Raw genomic sequence first — 25,302 nt, forward strand, 5'->3', positions numbered from 1 at the left:
GCATTCTTAGGTACTGGTCCTGGCCATGCACTGCCAGGACTGTGGCTATTTAAGTTCTAAGGGTGTCGCAGCACAGTGGCAGTGATGAGGAATGACTCAATTACTTGATCTGTCCACATCATACACATTTTCCTATTTTTAAGCAAGCTTCAAGGTCCTATTTCACTTCTCACCTCACTAGCCCTAATCTAGTTAATGTATCTTTGTTTTTCCCAAACTGGACTATAAAAACATCACACACAAAAAAAAAAGCAAGGAACATCTTCTGGGATTGTTAGTTTTAGTTGAAAAGTGCACATCATCTCTCAGAAGAGATGCTAATGCAAGCACCATAGAAGTATATTGTGCTTGAGTGTGTGTGTGCATTTTATACTTTTGTGCTGGTAAAATATTAATAGTATGTCTGTTAGGGGGAAAAGGATGTCCTAAAGCTAATTCCATACAGGCTTTGTGGACTCCACCCCCACCCCAGGCCAAAGCCAAAGACACTGGGAACTCCAAATCCCATCACCACCAAAGGGAAGGTGGCTGGGACCTGAGGGTGGGGTTAAGCAGCCAGGTTGGTATAAAGCCAGACATGCGGGCTTTGGAGGGGTCCCCATTTTGGCTCTCCGCCAGCTCGCAGTGTCTGGCCAGTTCTGTGAGTGCTTTTGGGTTTCCAGGTCGTCGGATCGGGTAGGACGCATTAAAGACTTTATTTCCCTATTTTCTCCCTGAGTTGTACATTTTCCTTCTTTCCTTTTCTTTTGTAAATAAACCTTTTATTAACCTTTTGTGTGTGCCTGTAGTGGAGTATTAATAAGTCCCTTTTTTTTTTTTAAAGATTTATTTATTTATTCATATAAGCAATGGGTACAGTCAGAAGCGTGGGAGGGCGAGAGAATTCACCAGAGCCAGAGCGGGAAGCAGAGCAGGCAGAAGGACCGAAGTACACTGCTGAGGGGAGCAGCGGGTGGCAGGAGAGGGCTGCGCACCATGTGGGACCCTCGTCCGGCGGCCGGGGATCGAACCCGGGCTGCAGAGGCTGCGGGCAGCTTCGCAACCCAGCGCTCAACCGCTGTGCTACCGGGGAGGTCAATAAGTCCCTTTTAAGCACGTTTGGGTGAGGACCCACAGCCAGGCAACCCGTTCAATATAGGGGCTGCCCTATAACATGTCTAGTTAGAAACAATGTTTGCAACTATTTTTTTTTTTTCATTGTTCAATGGCCAAAACTGGAAGATGGCAAAATCAGTCCAGTAATAAATTATGTTACTTCCATCACTTCATAGTCTCCATTATCTGTGCCTTCAGAAGGTGATCGGATAATATTACACTGAATTAATAAATTTAATAAATCTTGAAAGCAGGGAGTCAGTTCTTTAAAATAAAACTTGTGGGCCTCCCTTGTGGTGCAAGGGATTAAACACCACACTAAGAAGCAGTCCACAGCCTCTGCAGCACAAGTTCGATCCCCAGCCAGCCAGAGAGCAACCCACATGGCAAAGCAGCTCCCCCTCAGCAGTGTATTTCAGGCAATCTGCCTGTTCTGTTTCCCACTCTGTCTCTGGTGAATCCTCTCGCCCCCTGTATCTCTGGCCTGTACCCCAGTTCTTTTATGCATAAGTAAATCAATCTTTAGAAAAAAATAAAATAAAACTTGTGTATAATCAATTACTGAACTAGTTAATATGTAAAAGGATGGCCAAACCTATCAATAACCGAAATTGCTTATTTATAAATGGGATCTTATACCTATGTTAGTCAATAAATAAGACCAGGAATAGTCAATATAACGGAATTATGGCAGAAGATTCTCATATAACAGCATTCTCCACGTAAATGACCTTTAGAGACTTAGAGTTTCTTTCTGCTCCAAATCATACTCATGCCATTGAAAGGAACTTCAAGTTGATATTCCACCAAATAGGAGGCCTATTCTGCATTTCCCGGAGAATTGACAGCTGACTCCTGTTTCGCCCCTTCCAGTAAGAGTAAATGCATACATGCTGTCTTGTTTGCTAATGTTAAATGAAAATAGGCCCTCCTTTCCAAACTTTTTACAAAACAGTTAATCCTTCCATGAGTCAGGTTTCTTGACTCCAAAGCCCACATTTTTGCCTGCCTCAACTAAATGAATACCTATGAGGTGCAAAGTAGTTTGCAGAACAATTCTGGGTCGCTACATGCAAAAGAATGAAGCTTGACCACTACCTCACACCATACACAAAAATCAACTCAAAATGGATTAAAGAACTAGACATAAGACCTGAAACCATAAAATACATAGAAGGAAATATAGGCAAAACACTACGGGATTTGCACATCAAAGACATCTTTACAGACACATCACCCAAAGCAGTGATAGTGAAGACAAAGATAAACAGCTGGGACTACATCAAATTAAAGAGCTTCTGCACAGCAAAAGAGACAATAACAAAAACAAAGAGAAACCCCACCAACTGGGAGAACATTTTTGCACCCAACACTAATGATAAAGGACTGATCACAAAAATCTGCAAAGAGCTGATGAGACTCAACAACAATAAAGAAAATAATCCAGTCAAAAAATGGGCAGAAGAGCTAAAAAGAAACTTCTCTGAAGAGGAAATGCAAATGGCCAACAGACATATGAAAAAATGTTCAACATCACTTGTAATCAGGGAAATGCAAATCAAAACTACCATGAGATACCATCTCACACCAGTGAGAATGGCACATATTAAAAAAACTAGCAACAACAAATGTTGGCGAGGATGTGGAGAAAAAGGAACTCTTCTGCACTGTTGGTGGGAGTGCAAACTGGTCCAACCACTATGGAGAGCTGTGTGGAGATTTCTGGACCTACTAAACATAGAGCTTCCATATGATCCAGCAATTCCACTCCTAGGTATTTACCCAAAGGACACAGAAACATCAATTCCAAAGAGCACCTGCACCCCTATGTTTATAGCAGCACTGTTTACAATAGCTAAGCTTTGGAAACAACCCAAATGCCCAAAAATAGATGACTGGATCAAGAAGATGTGGTACATATATACCATGGAATATTACTCAGCATTCAAAAAAGATAAACACATGCAATTTGCAGCAACATGGATGGCGCTGGAAGGGATCATGCTCAGTGAATAAGCCAAAAAGAAAAAGAAAAATACCGGATGGTCTCACTCATAGCAGGAATCTAGAAAACTTAAATAAGGGACCAGGAAAATGAATATAAGAAAGTGAAAATCAAAATCAACAAAAAACTATGAACCAGAGACACTTTTTGGGGGGTGGGGGGCGGGAGGGGAAGGATTGGGGTCAGAATGGGGCGTTTGCAATTGTATGGGGGAATATAAAAATAAAATTTAATATTAAAAAAAAAAAAAAGAAAAGAAACCAGACCCAAAAGGTCACATAGTAAAAAAAAAAAAAAAAAAAAAGAATAGAAAATAATGAGACCCAGTCTCTCCTTTTAAGATGTTTATAATCTACTCATAGGAGAAAGGATAAATCAGCACAATTCTTTCTAAATATTTCATATTCAAATGTCAACCTTTAAGTCCTATGAATGTTTGTTTAGATGAAGTAAAAGGAATGACCCTAAATGAAATGAAGTTTAATGAAGGAGAAACCTGACAGATGTAAATAGAGGTAAACTGGGGTAAACACCAAGACAGAAGGAAGGGCATGCACACAGTGGGGACAAAAAATACTGGGTATGTTTAGAAACAAGAGATTAAAATATTTGATTTGCATAAAATGAAAATAGAGCAACAATGAGAGTAAAATAAAAGGATGCATTTTTCAGTTGGATTGGGCTCAAATTATTGGCCACCCCCTCCCCACCCTCCCTGGGATGTATGTGTGAGAATGTATCAGGGTGTGAGGAGATGTCAAAACATATGTTTGGCATTAGTTTTTAATATTAACAATGAAATACATTGGACATTATAAACTTTACCCTACTGGTTGACTCTGGCCTCCTCACTGTTCATATTTTCAATGTCACAGATGACATTTCATGTACAGGATGGCAGGCCTCCTGAGGGAAGCATGGGGGCTCCAAAGCACCCAATGTAGAAATATTTCTTCAAATATTTGTTGAATAAATTAAAAATCATCCATGTCAATAAGTCTGTCCATTTGTAATAGTTTCAATATATTCAATAAATACTTATTCAGCTCCTACTACATTTTGAAACTGTGTAAAGTACTAGGTATTCAAAGTTTGAATGAGATGCTTTTTAGCCTCAGGGAACTCAAATTAGTAGAAATAATCAAAATGTATTGATAATGATAGAGAAGGTGAAAAGCACAAGGTGCTAACCAACACAGGCCACCTGGGAACATTTCTGGAAGATGAAGCTCTGGAGGAGCCTGACAGACTGGGTGCATGCTAGTCAAGAAAAGAAGCTAGGGACTGGGCTCAGGCAGAGGAGATAGGATGACCAACGCCCAGTATGGTGTATGTGTGAACTCAAGCAAAAAAGAGTTCAACAAAAATCAGATTCATTGGGGCGGTTGGGTTGCTTAATTTTTCTAAGAGTCTATGGGTTCATATATTCTGAGAAGAAAATCAATAGCAGTCAATTAAAAGCAAAGATTCTCAGTTCTGTACAGAATTGCTATAGGGGAGTCAAATAGAAAGAAGGAAAAAAAAGTTTATGTGCTAAAACTACAGCATATAAGTTGGCAAAATGTTTTTTTAAGCATAAGTTGAGAAGAGTTTATATTGATATTGTCTTGCTAAAGGGATAAATCATGGTGGAAATTTTCTATCTATCCATTTCTTTATTTAGTGTGAGTGGGGGTGGCACAGTATATGAGTTCTCTTTCTATATTTAAGTAATTGTCCACTTTCTCAGCTCCCCTGCAGTGGGCACAAATCTGTTACCTAAGCTGTGCCAATAAGAAGCATCTGTCCTGACTATGAATCAAAAGAAAGTGACACAAAAAGCATGGACAGTGGAGAAATATTCAGGCAATGATACAGTTTCAAGCTTAATAATCTCTAAAGACAGCATTGGCAGTTATGCCATGGAGACATCTTATGTCCAGGGTCAGCAGTGTGGGTGGAGTGACCTGTCCATTCCAGACTTTCACATGACAATATTGGGACCCACAGTGAACTGCTCTGTGGAATGGTTTTGGTGCAAGTTACCTGTGGCCAGAGCCCTTTTGGCTTTGCCTCTCTTCCTCCTTATGTTCTGCTCCAAAGAGCACAGTTCTTCAACCTTCCTATTTGTTCTGAGATGAATATCCTTACACTAAATTAATTTCTACTTGAATCACCCACTATCAGTTCCTTTTAATTGCAATTAAGCACTCTAATTTATAAAGCCATAAAATTCATTTTAATGCTTTTTATTCAGTGAGCCTTTGATCAGCACAGATATTGTTGGAAACTAGGAATGCCAAGTACTTAGAGTCTAGAGGGAGAACAACAAATACATTAGAAAAATTTAAAGATAATAGGTGTTGTATATTAAGTGCTGTGGAGTCTACAAGATGGATCAATTAATTCTGTTTGAGGAGTGGTAGGGAACTTTGTGAAGATGTAGAGAAATGATATTTTACTGAAGTCAGAAGGATAAATAAGATTTCACCAGTTTAACAGAAGCAGACCTTCCTGGAAAAATGGGTTGTATGAACCAATGTACAGAGGCTCAAATAATAGTGGTCTGTTTGTAGCCCCCAAAACACAAGTAGTTAAATTTTGCAATCACATTCAAGTGCCTAGAAATAAGGCTAGAGTGATAATCGGAGTTCAGATTATGAAAGCCTATGTATAACATCCCAAGTAGTTCTTTTAATCAGTAATTGCCATCATGATTTCAAAAGCAAAAGAAGTGATAGAACTAAATCTGTTAGAAAAGCAATGCTGGGATCAGTGTGAAGGAAGTAAGAACTGTGTCAAGGCAACACCGCCATGGAACATATTTGAAAGTTTAACTGTAAATTTTTTGCCTACGTTTCAAGTCAGAGGTGTATACAAGTCAAAACCAAAACTGAGGAGGCAGTAGTAAAATTCCATAAGGAACTACTAACTTAGTTTATCACTAGTTGTGTGATCTGAGGTTAGTTACATATCCTTAGAAAGATTTCTTTAGCCTTAGTAAAATTTGCTTACTCATCAATAAAAGTGTTAGTTACATGATCTTATGTTGCAGGGTAGTTAAGAAAAGTAGTCTATAAACAGGGTCTCTCACCGAGCATCATTCTCAGTAAGTTTGCAAACTAAATAACGAGAGCTATTATTAATATACTGAAAATTCTTACTTTATGACTCACCAGACATGGCTTTAATAAACACCATATTATATTTTGGTGAAGCTACATTGACTAATATACTGTGACTTCCACTTACATAAGAAAACAAGGAGCAAAAAATAAAAAATAAAAAAGTTGGGGAAATCAGAGAGGCCTTCCTTTCAATTTCTGTTTTGAAGGTAAGAATCTCCACATTTGAATCCAAAGCATGATTTTTCTATAGTTATGTGAAATGGTTTACTCTTGACATTATTCAGCATTTTAGTAATGCAACATTATAATAGCCCAGATATGGAAGCAACGTAAGTCTCATCTATGGATGAATAAAGAAGATGTGATATAAATGATGGACTACTACTCAGCTATATACAGAGAGATGAAATCTGGCCATTTGCAACATCTTGGATGGATCTGAGGGGATTATGTTACGTGAAATAAGTCAGACCTAGAAAGTTGAATGTTGTATGATTTTACACATACATGGAAGATAAAACAGCAAAGCAAATACATAAAAAGAACAAAGCAAAACAATCCTTAGACTGTCAACAGAATGGTGGTTACCAGAGGAGAAGGGTAAAATCAGATTAAAAGGGTCAATTATTTGGTGGTGGATAGAAACTAGAGTTTTGGTGGTAATCACAGGGAAGGAGGTTGAGGAGGGGGTAGGAAAATCAAGTAAAGAGAGTCTATTGCACTGTACTGTGGAAACCAGACTTTTGGTACAGATCATATGTAGTTTATACAGATGTCAACTATAATGTTGTATACTAAAAACCTATACAGTTGTAAAGCAATGCAACTGTGAGGATCCTTCTGTTAAGATAGCAGATTTTGGGATGATGGGTTAGAGAACATTAGATAATTAACCTACTTATGACTGAGAAGAGAGGCTCTCAGCTGTAAGGATTTTCCCTTCAGTGACATGTGAAATATCTGCAGGCAATCAGGTTTCTGATTGTCCCAACCGAGGAGGAAGCTGTCAGTGTCAGTGTGGTAAAGGCCTAATAATTGCCACACATACTGCAATAAGCAGGGCAGTCCCCTCAACAAAAATTATCCATTTCAACTTGGCAATAGTGCCAAAGTCAAGAAATCCTGGCTTAGAAGAACTTAACCTTGTGTAAGGTCAGGACTGGACACGGTGCAGGTTCTCTGATCCCATGCAGACCGGGTAAAGGAGTCAGAGTCCTTAGTGGGTTTTTTGCAGGTTTTTTATTTGGGGTTCACCAGGCATATGGCAGGCAGGGGTGCTGGCTGGGGGGCTGGGAGGCTGGCAGGCCTCCCAGCCCCCAGCAAGTCTTCACTCTATCTGAGCTTTCTGGAGTTGGTTCTGCTGCTTCTCGGCTTCAGCTTTGGCTTCTACTGCTGCTTTCTCGGCTTCTGCTGCTGCTGCTGCTGCTACTGTTGCTGCTGGCGTCCCCGTGACGCCGCCCTTGAAAGCACAGTCTTAGCTCAGCTGAATCCCATCTACCTATGCCCACACCCTATTCCAGGTGCCCGCCATCAGGCATGCATTCAGGACAAGGATCCATCATCTATCCTGATGGCGGAAGGGCAGAAAAGCCTGATATTTTCTTTACCCTACACCTTGCAATCAAAAATTCCTTTAAAAATTAAATAAAAGATATTTAAGATAAATAAAATCAGGCCTCGCCAGTGGCACAGCAGTTGAGCTTTGGGCTGTGATGCTGCCCGCAGCCTCTGCAGCACCGGTTTGATCCCCGGCCGCCAGTGAGGGTCCCACATGGCACGCAGACCTCTCCTGCCGCGCAGACCTCTCCTGCCGCTCCCGCTGCTCCCCTCAGCAGTTGTATCTCGGTCCTTCTACCTGTTCTGCTCCCCGCTCTAGCTCTGGTGAATCCTCTTACCCTCCCGCGCTTCTGACTGTACCCAGTGCTTGTATAAATAAATAAATCTTAAAAAAAAAAAAGAAATAAAATCAATGGAGAAGTTACCTGTTTCCATAACTTTTACAAGGTAGAATTTCTAAACACCTCGATAGGTGCTTCAGTGGAAACTAATGAAGCAAGTTCTAACCAAATTCTGCTACATGTCAAAACACACTGGCAAGCAGGCACTAAAGAGTCATATAACCTTTTTTTGCAACCCAGCTGAATTCCAAACTCGCTGTCCCTTTTGTGGTTTTGATAGAAATATAAAAAATATTAATTATTAATTCTAATGAATTTGTAGGTTATTTTAGATTTCAAGAGATACATTTATGTCACTTACAAATAATGTGTGTTTGATTTTATCTTTTTCTTGCTTTTTTTTTGGTTTCAAACACCAATTTAATGTGTCATGGGATAGACCTTTTTACTAAACAATCCATTTCAGACTGTCTCCTTCAGGCAGAGAAATAGCATTCAGATGCCTCCACACCCCAGGGCCCCGCAGGCAGAGCAGATCACCTGGAGGTGCCCCCTTCAGTGGGGAGCCAGTGTGTCCATGGCGGCTGCCTCCTTGCGCCATCTGGGACCTGCTATGCTCCTTGGACTTCTGTGCTCCCCGACATCTGTGCTCCATGTCTATGAGTCTCATGCCGCTCCTGGCCCCTCTGGCTGGGCCCAGCCCCTGACCCCTCTCTAGATCGTCAGCTTCCCCTGGTGTACTCCTGTTCACCATGGGGGTGGGGGGGTGAATTCTGCAGAGTGTGGTGGTAATAGTTTAAGTCTCTGGCGGTACGTATCTGTGGTGGCTTCTTCCATGGAACGGTGCACAGAAACAGCAAACTTTTACTATAGTGTTGATTATCCTCCTAGCTCTGGCCTTGACGCCTCGGCTGGAATGAAGGGTGGAATCTGAATTGTAAGCGTTGTGTTCATGGCCCAGTCTTTCTGCAGGGGCCACTGCATTGCTGAACAGGAGGTGCCAGTCACTTCTTGGGGGAGGTCTTACGGTGGTGCTAGAGGGCTGGGGGGTTGGGCTGGAGGTTTTGCTCCTGCATTCCTGGTCCCCCTCTAGCTGGAGGCCTGGCAAGGAGGTGGTGCTGTGTTCCTTGGGGCCCTCCAACTGCTGGTCTAGCAGGGGATCCTCCAGCTGGGGGGTTGTCAAGGAGATGGTGCTGTGCCCTTTGACTTGCTCAGGCAGAGGGCCTAGCAAGGAAATGGTGCTGTGCCCCCAGGAGTCCTCCAGCAGGATGCCTGCCCCAGAGGTGATGCTGGGCTTCCAGGCGTCCTCCAGCAGGGAGTCTGACCCGGACATGGTGCTGGGCTCCTGGGTGTCCTCCAGCTGGCAGACTTTCATTGATAAGGTCTTGCGCCTAGAAACCTCAGGCTGCAGGAGGTAGTCCTCCGAAGCCAGGCCACAGTGGGCCACAACGGGATGTAGGGCTTGTGGAAGAAGGCAGGACCCGGCCCCTCCTCCGCCTCCTGCTGCCTGGAGCACAGTATCCTGTATGTCCCCATAACATCATCATATTTTCCGTCCGAAACCTCCCTGTCAATGTCATCTCTCTGGAATCCTAGGCGGACCATGGCTTCCCTCGTGGCCTTGTCGTGGTGGCCGTGGGATGGCTCTCTGCAGGGCAGGAGTCCGTTCTCCAGTCCCACCCAGTGGTGCTGGATGATGCTCTCCAGGGTGCTCCGTCTCTGGGGGTCCCCTGCCATCATCTTCCTTAACAGGTCCCGGCACTGCACCTAGAGATAGTCAGGCTCGGGGTAAAAGCCGCTCAGCACCATCGCCTGGAGTTCTGAGGGGCTGGTCCCCACAAAGGGCAGCTCCCGGGTCACCAGGTTGTAGAGGATCACCCCCAGGCTCCAGACGTCTGCCGTGGGGCCTCTATAGTCCTGGTGAAGGAAAAGCTCAGAGTCCGCGAATTCCGGGGTGCCACAGTAGGTCTTCAGCAGCACTGCCCGGAGTACGGGGCGCTGAGCCTGAAGTCCGCCTGCTTGATGTTTCCGTGCCAGGCCAGGAGCAGGTTCTCCGGCTTCAGGTCCTGGTGCGCGATGCCATGGGCGTGGCAGTGGCTGAGCGCCTAGAGGATCTGCCTGAAGATCCGGAGGGCCTCGCTCTCCACGAGGTGCCCGCGCTCGCACAGGTAGTCCTCCAGGTGGCCCCCCTTCACGTACTGCATAACCAGCAGCACCTCGTCCGCGGTGTCCACCACCTGGAAGAGCTGCACTATGTTCGGGTGGCGAAGGGCCTTCATGCACCCCACCTCGCGGGCCAGGTACTTGTCGTGCTGGCTGGACTTGCGGATGACCTTTATGGCCACCTCCGTGCCTGTGGGCACGTGCAGCGCCAGCTTCACCTTGGCGTGGGCGCCGTCCCCCAGTGCCCCGAGCATCAGGTAGTTTTTCAGCGTCATTCCTTGGCAGACAGGTGCCTCAGTATAGTGAGTGTGGACCCGCTCACTACTCTCACAGGCCCTGACTGTCTAGCAGCCCTCACAGCACTAGCTCTGCTATTATATTAACAAATGTACTATTAACCTAGTGTTAACAGTACTTGAAAAGGACGCGCTAAGCTAATTAAATGCTAACAGTGCTAACTTAACTCTACTAGCAATACTAACTATGCTAACCTAACTAGTGATACTAATACTAACTATACACACACAAAAAAATGAAAATACACAACCAAAAAAATTACCAATGAGATAAAAATTTAAAAATATGATAAAAACAAACCAATTACAAACTAACCACTAAAGTTAAAAATAAAACATAGAGCAACAACAAAGACAAAAATAACAAACCACAAGGCAACAAACAACAATTGCAAATTAACAAGTAAAATTTAAAAAATAGACAACAAATGGGAAAAAACAACACACACAAAAAATAACACAAGGGAAAATGGGGGAAATAAAAAAAATTAAAAAATTAAAAACTCAAAAAATTAAAATAATAAAGAAAAAACAGAAAAAAGTAAAAACAAGCAAATAATAAAACAATAAAGGAAAATAAGAAAAAACCAAAGAAATAAAAACAAAGTAACTAAAATAAATAAGTAAATAAACCAAAAGAAATCCCAATAAACCAACACACGCTCTCTCCATCTGAGTGAGTCCACAGGTCACTATCCCAAAGCTTCCTGGCTCCTAAGGACAGCCGCATTCCAGGCAGGGCTTATGTAGGCTCTGCCGGTGACATCACAGTGGCTCTTTATGGAGTCAGAGCCAGAGGCCACAGCCCCCGCCTGAGGGGAACCCCAGTGGCTTTTCAGCCTTCACGAAAAAGCAACTTCCAAGAGGTGTGTTGATAGGACTTACCAGAGACTGAAATTTACCCAGTTCAAGAAACCTGTAGAATGCTTGCGAGGCTGTTTCCTTTGTCGTGAGAAAACCTGTCCTAGGTTTTGGCTTTTAAAGGTCTCTCTATACAGTCACTCCCTCAAACTCTGATGCTTCTACATATGACACGACACCATCAACAATTTCTTCTGATGCAGTAGTTAAAGCCAGAAACTTTTTTGTATTTTGTCTCCTTGTTACTTTGCAAAGCTTCACTAGTTTTTGCAGACTTAGGTTCTTCCCACAGTTTTAGTCTCAATTCTAGACCTTGCTTCTTAATTTCTTTTTCTCTATTTGTCTTTTTGTTATAGGACAGGGAGAGGGGCAGCCCAAACCCCGCAAACCTGCCTATTCTAAATGGGTTCGGCCATCAGCCGCATCAACACAAAACACATGAGACTAATGGGAAGGATCTTTAATAAAACTAGGAAACAATACAGGTAAGGCAAAGAGTCTAGTTTCTGAATGAAGCACCCAAAGTTACCCGTCCCCTTGTGGGTAAAAGTCCATCCATATGGGATCGGCCCAGAACAAGGCTCCAAAGCCTGCTACAAGTCTAAAGCATCTTCCAGTGGGGACCCACAGAAAAGGGTCACAAACAACCGGATAAGCCCGGAAGGAAAAGAGCAAAATCAACATCAAGATAAAAGCTGCCATTGTCACCTCCCCACGGGTCTCACCCACATCTGTGTCACCCAGTCCATGACCAAAAGACAAGGCAGTTTCTTCACGTGTCTCTAGGCTCCATGCGCCTCCTCCAGGTCTCCTGACTCCATCCTGCTTCCTTCCTTCCTCAGTCTCTTCTTCAGCTTCTCCCCTTCCTGCTCAGCTCCACCCTCCCTTGGGTGGGGCAGGGAACCTGGAACTTCCCCCTTTCCTGGGGACCACCCTGTTACATTTTCACCAATATCTTATCAAGCATCTGAATAGCATCTTGATGTTGAGAATCTATTAATTCAGGTGTATCTGAACATTCAGGGTTTGGCTGATGTTGAACCATGTTCAGATCTTCATCTGACCCCTTTTCAACCAATTTTATTTTCTCGTAATAGTTTTCTTCTTTGTCATCATTTCTGTTTCTACAGTCTCCTGCATTACTGATTTCCGAGTGGCCTTCTTTACTAGAGCTCATCTTGATTGTACTATCAACCTTGAAGGACCCGGGTTCCGGGGAGAGCACCTGCAAAGACGTAGTTGAACTTGAGGCTGGTTTTGAAGTTCCATCTAAACTGCCCTTTATAATATCCATTGATGTCCTTACGGGGCGAGTCGCCCGGCGGCAGAGCGCGGCGGGCGCGGGAGGAACCGCGGGGCTGCGCAGCGCCCCCTGCTGCCCCCAGCGGGGAGGGCGTCCGTCCCGCGCCACGGCCTCTCTGGAGCGCCAGGCGCTGCCAGCCGCGCGGAACTTTTTCTGCCTCTTTTTCTTGCTTTATTATTCTAGCTGTAACCTCCTGTATGCTAATGAAAAGTAGTGGATATTCTTGATTTATTCCTGGTTACAGAGGAAGAATTTTAAATATGTCACCATGTGCAGTGTTTGAGATCCTCTTAATCCAATTGAGTCTTACTCTAGTTGCCAGAAGTTTGTTTTATCAGAAATGAGTGTCTGCTTTTTCTGCATCTATTGAAAAGTTCATATGGGGAAAATAATTGTCTTTTCAACAAATAGCACTAACGTCAACTAGATAGTTATATTCAACATATAATAAAGCTGGATCCCTATCTAATACCATTTCCAAATATTAACTCAAAGTGGGTCACAGACTTTTAAGTATAAATGCAAAAACTAGAAGACTTAGAATAAAAACACAGGTACAATTAATTATTCATAATCTTGGGTTAAGCAATAATTTCTTTTTTTTTTTTAAAGATTTATTTATTTATTTATACAAGCACTGGGTACAGTCAGAAGCGCGGGAGGGTGAGAGAATTCACCAGAGCCAGAGCGGGGAGCAGAGCAGGCAGAAGGACGAAATCCACTGCTGAGGGGAGCAGCGGGCGCGGTAGGAGAGGTCTGCGTGCCATGCGGGACCCTCGACCGGTGGCCAGGAATCGAACCCGCGCTGCAGAGGCTGCGGGCAGCTTCGCAACCCAGCGCTCAGCCGCTTTGCCACCGGGGAGGCCCCAAGCAATAATTTCTTAAGTATTGCACCAAAAGTACAAATAACAAAGAAGCAGCTTGATAAGTTGAACTTGATAACATTAAAATCATTTGTGTTTCAAAGGTCCCCCTTTAAAAAATGAAAGATCACCTCCAGAGTAAGAGAAAATATTTGCTTTCTTTTTTTGATATGATTTATTTATTTATGCATACAAGAATTGGGGTACAGGCCAGAGGTGTGGGGGGGTGAGAGGATTCACCAGAGACAGAGTGGGGAGCAGAACAGGTGCATCTACTGAAATACACTGCTGAGGGGAGCAGCGGTGGAGACAGGAGAGGTCTGCTCAGCCATGTGGGTTTCTCCCTGGCTAGGGCTTGAACTCGTGCTGCAGTGGCTGTGTATAGATTCATAGTGCTGCATTTTAACCCCTTGCACCACCAGGGAGGCCCTTCAATATTTACTTTCTTCCTCACTTTTAAAAAACCAACATTGAGGGCCTCCCTGGTGGTGCAAGGGGTTAAGACACAACCTTTGAAGCTATTGCCAGCCAGGAAGAAACCCACATTGCGCAGCAGACCTCTCCTGCCTCACCCGCTGCTCCCCTCAGCAGTGTACTTCAGTCCATCTGCCTGTTCTGTTCCCTGCTCTGCCTCTGGTGAATCCTCTCACCCCCCACACCTCTGGCCTGTACCCCGTTCTTGTATGCATAAATAAAATAAATCTTTAAGAAAAACCAACTTTGAGATGTAATTTACTTACCATACAATTAAAAATGTACAGTTCAGTGGTTCTTTGATTATTCACAGAGATGTACAGCCATCACCACAATCTAGGTTTAGAACATTTTCATCATCCAAAACAAACCTGCATCAGGGACTGTTGCTCCCCATTTTCTCTTCCCAACACCCTCCCCCCACAATCAATAGTTTATTTTCCCTCTCTATAGATTTTCCTTTTCTGAGATTACATATAAATGAGATCATACAATATGTGAACTTTTGTGACTTCCTCACTTTGTGTGATATCATTGTAATTTATTTTATTTGTACATATCTTAAGACATTATTGATTTTTCAGTCAAAATATTTTTAGATGTACACACTCAGTCACACCTTTGAGATATATATATTTAAAGATTTTATTTATACAAGCACTGGGTACAGTCAGAAGCGCGGGAGGGTGAGAGAATTCACCAGAGCCAGAGTGGGGAACAGAACATGCAGAGGGACGAAATACACTGCTGAGGGGAACAGCGGGCGCGGCAAGAGAGGTCAGCGCACCATGTGGGACCCATGCCCAGGGGCCAGCCCGGGATCAAATCGGTGCTGCAGAGGCTGCGGAAAGCTTTGCAGCCCAGTGCTCAACCGCTGCGCCACCAGGGGAGGCCCACACACCTTTGATATTTTAATTTTGATTACATTAAATTTGAATTTATATGTTAAAGAGAAATGGTATCTTTACAATAGTGAGTGTTCCTGTTGAAAAGTACAATGTATCTTTTCATTTATTTAAGTTTTGTGTTTCCTCGCTAGCACTTACTTAATTCATACCTGTATTTTTTGTCTTTTGTGTCTTTTCTTTTTCTTCTTGCTAGTCTTCACTTACTACAGTAGTGATGAGGTTTTTTTTGTAAAAGCTTTCTTTAAGTAACATGTGTAATAATTTTCCTCAAAGTCAGAAAGACAGATGAGAAAAGACAGATTAAGGGTAAAAGCTAAATGGTTAATGTTTAAGAAAAATATTTCACAGAGGCTCAGAGATTTTATTCTGATCTAAATTTTTCAAACTGAGAAGAGAAAAAAAATACAAGTTTGTCATTCAATCTTTCCTGGGAATTCATTTCTCATCTTGAGTTACTTTGTAGCTATACTGATTTTGGTCAATTTGTGGAATAGTTAAATTTGGTCTTGTTACCCTTTGCACTTAAAATCTGTACCACCTGAAAATAATTTCTCCCCATGGTTGGATTCTCTTTCAAATCTCAGTAGAAATAGCAACTCCTTCCCCCACTGGGTAAAATAGGCAAGGCCCCTTGATTATTCTCATCCCCTTTTCTTCATTTTCTCCCAAGAACACTGATTATCTCTTGTCTCAGACACATAACACATATCTCCCAATGCCTATCAGAGTGCCTGGCACATAATATGGATTCAATAAATATTTTCCAAAAATATATCTGGTAAAGTGAATTTAATTAAACTTACTGAACGTGTTGTCAGAAACAAGTCTCAGTGTGTTTTATTATGCTTAGCTCACGCTTTCATACATTCATGACTCCAAAGTCCTTGAAATTCTACAAACCTTAATCTCCAAACTCTATGAAAGTGGCCGGAATTTCAAACCACTTCGCAAATTCTCGCTTTAGCCTCCTCCCAGCAGCCTCAGCGTCTGGCCCCGCCTCCCGCCTTCCTGGAGTCTGGCCGGGCTGCCTTCAGGGGACGAGGGCGCACGCGCGATTTCCTGTGCACATGCGCAGTTCCCGCGGTGCCGGCGCTGCTGCTTCTCTAGGGCTGAGGTGGCGACTCGGGAGCCGGGGGCGGGGCGAGCGGCGCGATGGCTGAGGGCGGCGGGGAAGTAGTCGCTGTGCCGCCGTCCGGGGCTGCCAACGGCCAGAACAATGGGGCTGGAGGGGCCTCGGCGCCGACCAACAACCCGCTGTCGCGGAAGCTGCATAAGATCCTGGAGACGCGACTGGACAATGACAAGGTAACCGCGGTTGGTGGGACCGGGGTCCCGCGGGGTTCCGCGGGGCTTGGACGCCCGGGGGCCGCATTTGCCAAGCACCCCAGTACCGACTCCCTCGGCCCCGCGGCTGATGGGACCCCAGACCCGCGGGATCTTCTGTTCTGCCCTCGCTGGTGAGGAGGGGGGCACCTTGGAACCCCTGGGAGTGCAAAGAGTTTTCCTGGGTAATAACTACCTGAAAAGGGTCCTGAAAGTCTGGGGGTGCAAACGGTGGAGCCCCCACCCCCGGACGTGTTCGGCTTTCTGAGCTGGGGAACTGGGGAGGTGAGCCCGGGGCGGGGTGAGAAGCGGGGCACGAGAACACTGCAAGAAAGGGCAGCGCGAATCGGGGTTGGGGGGAGCTGGTGAACTGGGGTGGACGTAATTGGTCGTTTCCATTGACAAGTGAAATCAAAAATTATTTGCAGCGCAAAAGAATATCTGCCTGCTCATGGCTCAGATGAAGTGATGGCTACTAGTTTTTGTTGTTAGCTAAGCACTGTCTATGATTTGGGGGCTCAGGCTGTATTTCTTGGGGAGATAAACTGTGCGTATCCTTTCTCAAGTGCCACCTGGAACTTAGCTTGGTCTCTGCAGCTCCTGTAATAGCTGGTTATCTCCTCTGCATCATTGGGTCACCAGGTAAATTGGTCATATCAATGCAGCATTGTTATAGAGCAACCCCGATATTAAACGGGTTCCTGGCTGTGGGTCCTCACCCGCGCGCTTTAAAGGGACTTATGAATACTCTACTACAGACACACACAAAAGGGTTAATAAAAGGTTTATTTACAAGAGGAAAGGAAATAAGGAAAATGTACAACTCAGGGAGAAAATAGGGAAATAAAGTCTTTAATGCGTCCTACCCGATCCGACGACCTGGAAACCCAAAGTCACTCCCAGAGCTGGCCGGAGGCTCCGCGCTGGCCCAGAGCCCAAAATGGAGAGCCCCCCAAAGCCCACGTGTCTGCCTTTTGTATCCACCTGGCTGCTTAACCCCACCCTCAGGTCCCAGCCACCTTCCCTTTGGTGGTGATGGGATTTGGAGTTCCCAGTGTCTTTGGCTTTGACCTGGGGTGGGGGTGGAGTCCACAAAGCCTGTATGGAATTTGCTTTGGGACCGCCTTTTCCCCCTAACAGCATAAAGACAAAATACATTCGGAAGTGAGAATGTATTTGACAGATAAATTTGCAGGTAACCGAAAATAAGCTGTCAGTGAGATTTTGTGTATAAACATAGCATTATAACAGAAGAAAGATGGGCTCTGGGACCACCACTATTAGATACAACCACCAAATTGGTACATTATGATTTAAGTTTCCTAATGTGTTTAGTCTTCATGGCTTCTAAGTTGGGACTAAGGTTAGTAACTTCCCTGACATTGTTGTGAGGGTTTAATGAGAGAATCCAGGTGATGTGCTCTGCACAGTGCCTGGTACTTACTGTTTCTTATTGAATGTAGTCTTATCATACAACTTATTAAGTGTTTAATGTGACGAAAATTGACATTTGAATGAAGTGGTAAATTGAGATGTCTCTACCCATGAGAAAAGTAAGGTATGGACAGAGTGTAACTAGGTTAAGTCAAAAACTAGTAACTGCTGGAGCCATAATTTGCACCTGAGCGTGCAACTTTGTGATTTCAACGTTTACTGACTACTTCCTTAAGCCAGATCCTAGCACATTTTAAAGCTGTAGTCAAAAAGATATGGATTTATTTTATGGGTTTTTTTTTTTTTTGTATAATAAATATTTGTATCTTTAAAGACATTTTTGCTTTCTCCTAAATATTAAATTGAATTTAAATAACTACTATTTTCCTCAATCCAGCCAATATTTCAAAATAACGTTGTTACAGGAACATAAAAGGGCAAGCCTGTTAGAATTATTTGTTAGTTTAGGTATAGCTATTTATAACTGTAGGATGTAGGGTACTTTCGGTTATTTTGGGCTTGGTCTTCTGCCCTTTTCTATTCTTTCTTCAGGAGGATTCACTTTTTTTTCATGGCTTTACACAATAAAGAGACGAATTTCAAATGTAAAACTTTGTTCTGACATCTCTAGTGAGGTCCACATTTGTACAATCAGTATCTTGTGTGATACCTCCAAATGGGCATCATAAAACTTCACATGACCAGAACTCTTGATTTTTCTTTAGTGTTAATAAAGAATATCAGATTTACCCATGCAAGCAAGATGTGTATAAGTAATTTTTGATTCCTGTCATTTTTTTTTTTTTTTTCATATTTCACATCCAGTCCATTCAGGTTCTACCTTGAAAATTTTTCTTTTGGAATAGCTCCTTATCTGTAGTTCTACCATCTTGATCTAGGTCACTGTCAAATCTTTTTTTTTTTTTTTTTTTGAGATAGATTTATTTATGCATTCAAGAACTGGGGTACAGGCCAGAGGTATGGGGGGGTGAGAGGATTCACCAGAGACAGAGTGGGGAGCAGAACAGGCGGATCTACTGAAATACACTGCTGTAACATTTGTTCTGATCAGCGGGCAAGTCAGGAGAGGTCTGCTGTGCCATGTGGGTAGCTCCCTGGCTGGGGATCAAACTCAAGCTGCAGTGGCTGTGGATAGCTTTATAGGTTGCGTCTTAATACTTTGCACTGCAGGGAGGCCCCCACTGTCAAATCTTGCTTGGATTATTTTAATTTCCTCTTGCCTGCTTCTTTTCCCCTCTGCCAACCATTCTCTTCACAAAGTTGGAATAAACTAACCTACAAAATTGGGTATTTTACTCCTTTGCTTAAAACTTCCAGCTATTTACATAGCTTCAGTCACACTGGACTTTCAGCAGCGTTAGGGTCTTTGCACTGGTTGCTTCCATGTCTTAAACGGGTGTTGTTCCCATGGAGTCCTCTTTCTTCCCACTCAGACCAAAGTTCAGAAGTCACCTTAGAATTCGTAGAATTCTGCTCCTAGTTCTACTCACTTCTTTGCCTGGAAACTGATTACTCATTTTTTGTATTCTTATTTCTTGAAGGATTTCCAGAGATAGTTTACACATTAAAATGCTTGTATTAGCATTGTATATGCTAGTAAAAATCCTTGTATATAGTCCTTTTTTAAACAGTGTTATAGATATTTCTATACCTTGCTATTTTACTGTGTCTTCATATTATCTAAACATGTAAAGAATTTCCACTTTTAAAAATGGATATAGCATAATTTATTTAATCAATTACCTTTAAATGGACATTACATTTATTTCCAACCTTTGCAGTGCCAAGGTATTCTACAGCAAATAGTCTTTTGTGTGTAATACTTATATATGTAGTACAAGTAAGTATATCCTTGCTGTGTTTTGGAAATAAGTTTACTGTTCAGTAATGTGAAGGTCTTCCAATATTTTTCTGATTATATGATGAAAAATATATTTGAAAATGATTTCATTAAATTTTGGTAAAATATTTGAAAATTGATTCCAGTAATTTTCTTTTTTTTAATCAATTGAATAGGAGATGTTGGAAGCTCTCAAGGCACTCTCAACCTTTTTTGTTGAGAATAGTTTGCGGACTAGAAGAAATTTACGTGGAGATATTGAACGCAAAAGTTTAGCCATCAATGAAGAATTTGTAAGCATTTTCAAGGAGGTGAAGGAAGTACGTAAACTCTTTTCTTTATCCTTCAGTATTTATTGAGAATTTCCTATGTGCCTGCCTCCCTGTTAAGTGTTTTTATGAATAGAAATGAAAATTTACTTACTGTAGAAGCATCTCAGTCTTTCTTTAAATTTATATAATTTCTTAATCTGTGAACCCCACTAATGCTGCTTCTTAGAATGTTGTAACATTTGTTCTAGGCATTTCCTTTAGGAATTTTAGCTTTTTAACCAAAAAAAAAAAAAGCCAAAACATTTCGTTGAATGGTTGTGCAGTAGAAATAGTCCCTCACTGAATAAACCTCTCTTGGATAACCAACCACTTCTCCACTGGAAATTAAGATTGAGTTATTTTGCTATACCTAAATTATATAATTTTTGAGATTAAGAGCAATTACTTCAATGCATAAATAGTGATTCATTATATTTGAGTAAAGAAATCTATTCACCATAGGATAAAAGTGAAATTTATTGTGTTATATTTAATTATATAATATTTTGCTAATTTGCTTTAAATAATTATGTTACATAGTATTTCTGTGTAAGCTGTATGAAAGTGTTGTATATGGTTTCAGTGAGTACTTAATAAAGCATTATTTTGAATGACTGAGTAGGATTTCATTGGCTGAAGGCTAGTAATTGGAAGGTTGAAGGGAATTTTGGTGGTTTTCACAAAAATCGAAAGAGACAACGATAATGAGCTCATCCATATTGGGTTCTTTCAACACAATTTCCCACTGAAAGGAACAGTCTTGTCAGTATTAAAAAGCAAGCTACATACACACACAAGACTGTTGGGAAAGTATCAAAAGGACTCTGGAATTAACTTGCAAGGGCTTCCACTGGGCAAAAAACAGGATGATTTGAGCATCGATAAGAGTAACTTTAATGACTAAAACTCCTTAACATGTTTAAGTCCATGAATTTAATTATACTGAAAACCAAAAAGTAACTTCATTGGTTATAAGGTTATATCCAACTCATTGATGGATATAAAGGAACCAATTTATTTTGAAAACTGAACAAAAGGAAAGAGTTGAGCATTTATTTATTTTTTGTACCTACTACATATGTTAATACTAACCTCTTAATGGAAATAGTCTACCTAATAAATGAAGGAGAGAAGATAGTATATTTTATAATCTCTGTCGAATTTATGTATTAGCTCAGAGTTTCTCAACCTTGGTACGGTTGTCATTTATGGTCAGATAATTGTTGAGGGTTGTCTGCCATACAGGATGGTCAGCATCATTTTAGCCCTCTGTCCATTAGACACCAGTAACACCACCTTTCCCCCAGTTGTTCCAACCAAAAAGATCTCCAGACATTGCCAAACAACCCCTTTGGGGGCAAAATTGGTCTGATTGAACACCACTAATTTAGTCATCTGTCATCTGTCATCAGTAGCTCCTTATCTCACAAAAAGAGAAACAGCCATTTTTGTGATTCATAATACAGGTATACAACACCACATATGAAGAATTTTTGCCAGAAAATTGAATAAATATAATTAAACTTCTAGATCTAACTGCCATTTATAGTAAATATAAATTGAGTCTTATTAACTGCAGTCATAAAGATGCAGTCAGCTATATCTAAATATTGGGAAATGTAAAGTAACTTAACTGTAAAGATAAAGAGAAATAGGCATATGTGAATATCTATAGATCAAAAAATAAGAAAAATACCAACCAGTTTCTATTTGTGAATCTTAACTTGGTTCCCAACTCGAGCAAATTATTAAAGGAAAAAAAAAAAAGAATAGTTCAACACCAACTAGATATTTAAAATTAAAAGAAAGAGTGATCATGAGTTCATAACTGTTGAAGTTGAGTATTATGTAGGCAGACATTGATAGTAAATCAACTTTTGGATATATTTTGAAAATTTTCTATAATAAATTTTTTAAAAAGTTTATCATGTTCCACTTATATTTCACAGCCTATAATTTTACTTAATTTGGGAAAATAGTTTACTCTATGTTCAAATAATCACTTTACAAGCTATAGAAAGGACCTTGAATTACCATTGAGCATATATCATAAGAAATGTAATTTTTATTATTTCACAAATAAAGTTCAGTATATTATGGTGGCTTGTGTAAATATTAGGAGAAATTATTCTTGTCTTTGCTGGCAGATTATGTCATAGTGCTGTTCTAATTAGATTATACTGAGATTTAAGGGAATGATGAGATTAGGTTGCTTGTGTATTTGCTATTGTTGATATTAATTGATATTTTGAAAACGAGCTTATTATAATATTTACCTAAAGGCACTTTAGTATTTAGTTTATTGATTTGATTTATATTCCCTTTTAGTAAAATGTAGGGAAAATATCTGGTGCTATTGTTTTCATAAATCAAAGTACTTACAGAGAGAAGGGAAAATACCTTAATTCTAGAGCTAAGATTAATGCTGGTAATTGTTATGTGATTTTCTGACTGCTTAATCCTCACATTTTGTGTATAGTACTGCTCTGCTGTTTTTTTCTTATTAATTTCTTGCCCTCTGATTGGCCCACCCCTTCATAAAATTGTCATGTTTCTATTTGAAAGTCTAGGTTTTATGTTGAAAGAGACTACAGTTAGCCCTGTCCACGCTTAAAACTTTGTTACATCATGTTTTTTTTTGTTGTGTAACCCTGAATTGGGAAAAGGGAGATGATAGTACAGTATGAAACTAAATGTGATATTTTGACATTTTTTTCATAGTAAAAGATTGGTTCAGTAAAAGCCAGAGGATATAAGTTTGATAAAGAATGTAGAGTCAGAGAGACCTGTCAGAATACTCACAGAACTAACAGTTAACCTAACTAAAACATGTAGTAGCTGCTTGGGTAGTAAAAGTGAAATAGATAAGATGTATCCATTAATTAAATATAGGGGTATGTGGTGGGGGTGACTAGAGATGAGAGGGGGAGAACATTACTGAGAAAATTACCATTTTTGACATGTTCTAATATGTAGATCACAAGATTGTAGGAGGCATTATTGTCTATTGGGCTATCAAATTTGGTTTTATTCATTAAAAGTTACAGATAATTCATTATAAAAACTTTAAAGAATAAAATCAGAAATAGAATTATTGTGATTCTGTCACCCAGAATTGTCACTATTTTATTGTCTGGCCTTCTTTATGTTCTGTGTGCAGGTATGCATGAGTGCACACATTTTTTTTCCCTAAAAAATGGAAAGATATTACTTGTATGGTCATAACACTTTTTTAAACCTTATGTAATATCTTCCCATGCCAGTAAACACACATACACATAAATACACATACACATGTCCTTAGTATATCCGTAGATTTCCATGGATTAGTTCCTTAGGATGAATTCTTCATATTAGAATCCTTGGATAAAGATTATTCATATTTTAAAAGCTGTTTTCCTATTGTCATATACTCTAAAACAGAATACACTGGGTGTTTTTTTTTTTTTTTAACATATTTTCTAGTATTATATGTTACTCATTTCAGTTCCAGCCTTGTCAGATCTTTGTCATGCTTTGGCAAAAATTTTTATGGGATAAAAATAAGGATTCAGTTAAGAAAAGAGAAATCTCTTTAACAATATATAATACTCAATTTATTGTTCTCTTTTTCAGGAACTTGAAAGCATAAATGAGGATGTTCAAGCAATGAGCAGTTGTTGTCAGGATATGACAAATCGCCTACAGGTACTGTATGATGGCTGGGTGTTAACATAATGTGCTGCAGGAGGCCTTGTTGCTCCAGCCAGATAGGTTACTGACAAGCAGCTAAGAGAAAAGGCCTCACACCGTGGGGCTGAAGATCTGGCATCCCTTTGCTTTTTGTTCTTGGTCATAGAGAGAGAAAAATTTATCAGAAAGTATATTAGGCAATAAATTATATGTATCAGCATACTGTAAGTAAATGGCACAGAAAATTATCTGTTTAGAAATTAGTTGTTGGGCTGTTTGGCTCACTTGACAATGGGAGATGGTTTGTTGAACATGCCTGACAAGCATTACAATACAACTATTATTGTAAGTCCTTTTTATTGCCTTCCCTTGAAGTTTCTTGGGAAAGTTTTTAAATGAAGCTATTTGAGTTAAGGAGTTTCTAGGTAGAAAAAGTTCTGATAGCTGAGTAGCAGCTGGTCCCCAGCTGAAGGCCATGCAAATAAGAGGAGTCTTTTCTTGCTTGGGCTTTAGCTGATAGGGATGTGCTGGTGGCTATCAACTGTCTTAGGTTATTATTTAGCTGAAACAATGAGTTCTAGTGTAAGGCTTAGTTTTTTATTAACCTTGAAGGTTGCCTTCTTACTGAAAGCACGTAGTAGCCAAAAGCCCATAGAAAAAGAGATGCACTAATTGTTTCTGCTTTGTTTCTATGCACTTGATAATGTAATCTCAATGCTTGCAAAAAAATGTATAAATAAAGAACCTGCTGAGCCTCTCGGGAGAAGATACTAGCACCTCAACAAGTGTCGGTGTCTCCTCATTCCCTTCCCCTCAAGCCCTTAAGTTTCAGCCCCTTACAGGTCGCCGAGGCCGTCTCATCCTTTCAGGAACCCCTGACACGACATTTTGCCGGAGGCTGGTCCCCGGCAATAATGTAAGCCTTCAAAAATTGTTAGGTAATTCTATAAAATGTATAGTTAGCTAATATATCATGCCCTGTAGGAAGCTTGAATATAAATAGGCTGATTTTTTTTTTTTAGAGGCATGTTATTTATTTATTTATTTGTTTGTTTGTTTGTTTGTTTTGTTTATACATGCACTGGGTACAGTCAGAAGCGCAGCAGGGTGAGAGAATTCACCAGAGCCAGAGCAGGTTGCAGAGCAGGCAGAAGGACCGAAGTACACTGCTGAGGGGAGCAGCGGGCGGCAGGAGAGGTCTGCGCGCCATGTGGGACCCTCCTCCGGTGGCTGGGGAGCAGCCGGGGATCGAACCGGCGCCACAGAGGCCGCGGGCAGCTTCGCAACCCAGCGCTCAACCGCTGCGCCACCGGGGAGGCCCTGATTTTTTTTTTAACTTAAAGTGTCTTTTTGTTTCTTTTGATGATATTTTAATAATATTGCTTGGTTAACTCCAGAGCCTTTCTATTTTGATTTAGCCAGTCCAGAGCTAACTGTGTAGAATTTTTATAAACCTTTCAATTCTCTGATACCCCATTAATACAGCTGAAATAGTGGAAAACCTTAGGAATAAGTTGAAACTAAAGCTATGCCTGATAAAGACCCAACTTGGTTACAATTCATACTCAACAAAGGAGTACTGAACCTCTAGTTTGGCCACAGAATTAATTTCACCTAATTACCCTCTTTCATGTAATTTTGGAATAATGAATCGAATAATTTCTTCCTAAGAATTAGCTATGTCTACTACCTTCACATTTTTATTTCACACTGTACCTCTAAGATTCT

General features: G+C 41.2%; 1 protein-coding gene across 4 annotated transcripts in view; it reads left to right on the forward strand.

Annotated features, from left to right (window-relative positions):
- The first annotated feature begins 16,016 nt into the window (after positions 1 to 16,016).
- Positions 16,017 to 25,302, forward strand: part of COG6 (component of oligomeric golgi complex 6) — a 70,611-nt gene continuing 61,325 nt past the window's right edge. For 2 of the 4 annotated variants that reach the window (XM_054701996.1, XM_037527227.2), the window contains exons 1-3: positions 16,098 to 16,278; positions 19,768 to 19,911; positions 23,518 to 23,589. In XM_054701996.1, coding sequence (XP_054557971.1) covers positions 16,126 to 16,278; positions 19,768 to 19,911; positions 23,518 to 23,589 — 369 coding nt within the window. In that variant the 5' untranslated portion in view covers positions 16,098 to 16,125. Of the gene's footprint in view, positions 16,279 to 19,767; positions 19,912 to 23,517; positions 23,590 to 25,302 lie in introns of all 4 variants that reach the window. The other 2 variants (XM_037527228.2, XM_054701997.1) reach the window with 2 other exon arrangements.

This window comes from Talpa occidentalis, unplaced genomic scaffold (assembly GCF_014898055.3).
Source record: "Talpa occidentalis isolate TD23 unplaced genomic scaffold, MPIMG_talOcc4v2.1 talOcc4.5, whole genome shotgun sequence".
NCBI classification, from domain to species: domain Eukaryota; kingdom Metazoa; phylum Chordata; class Mammalia; order Eulipotyphla; family Talpidae; genus Talpa; species Talpa occidentalis.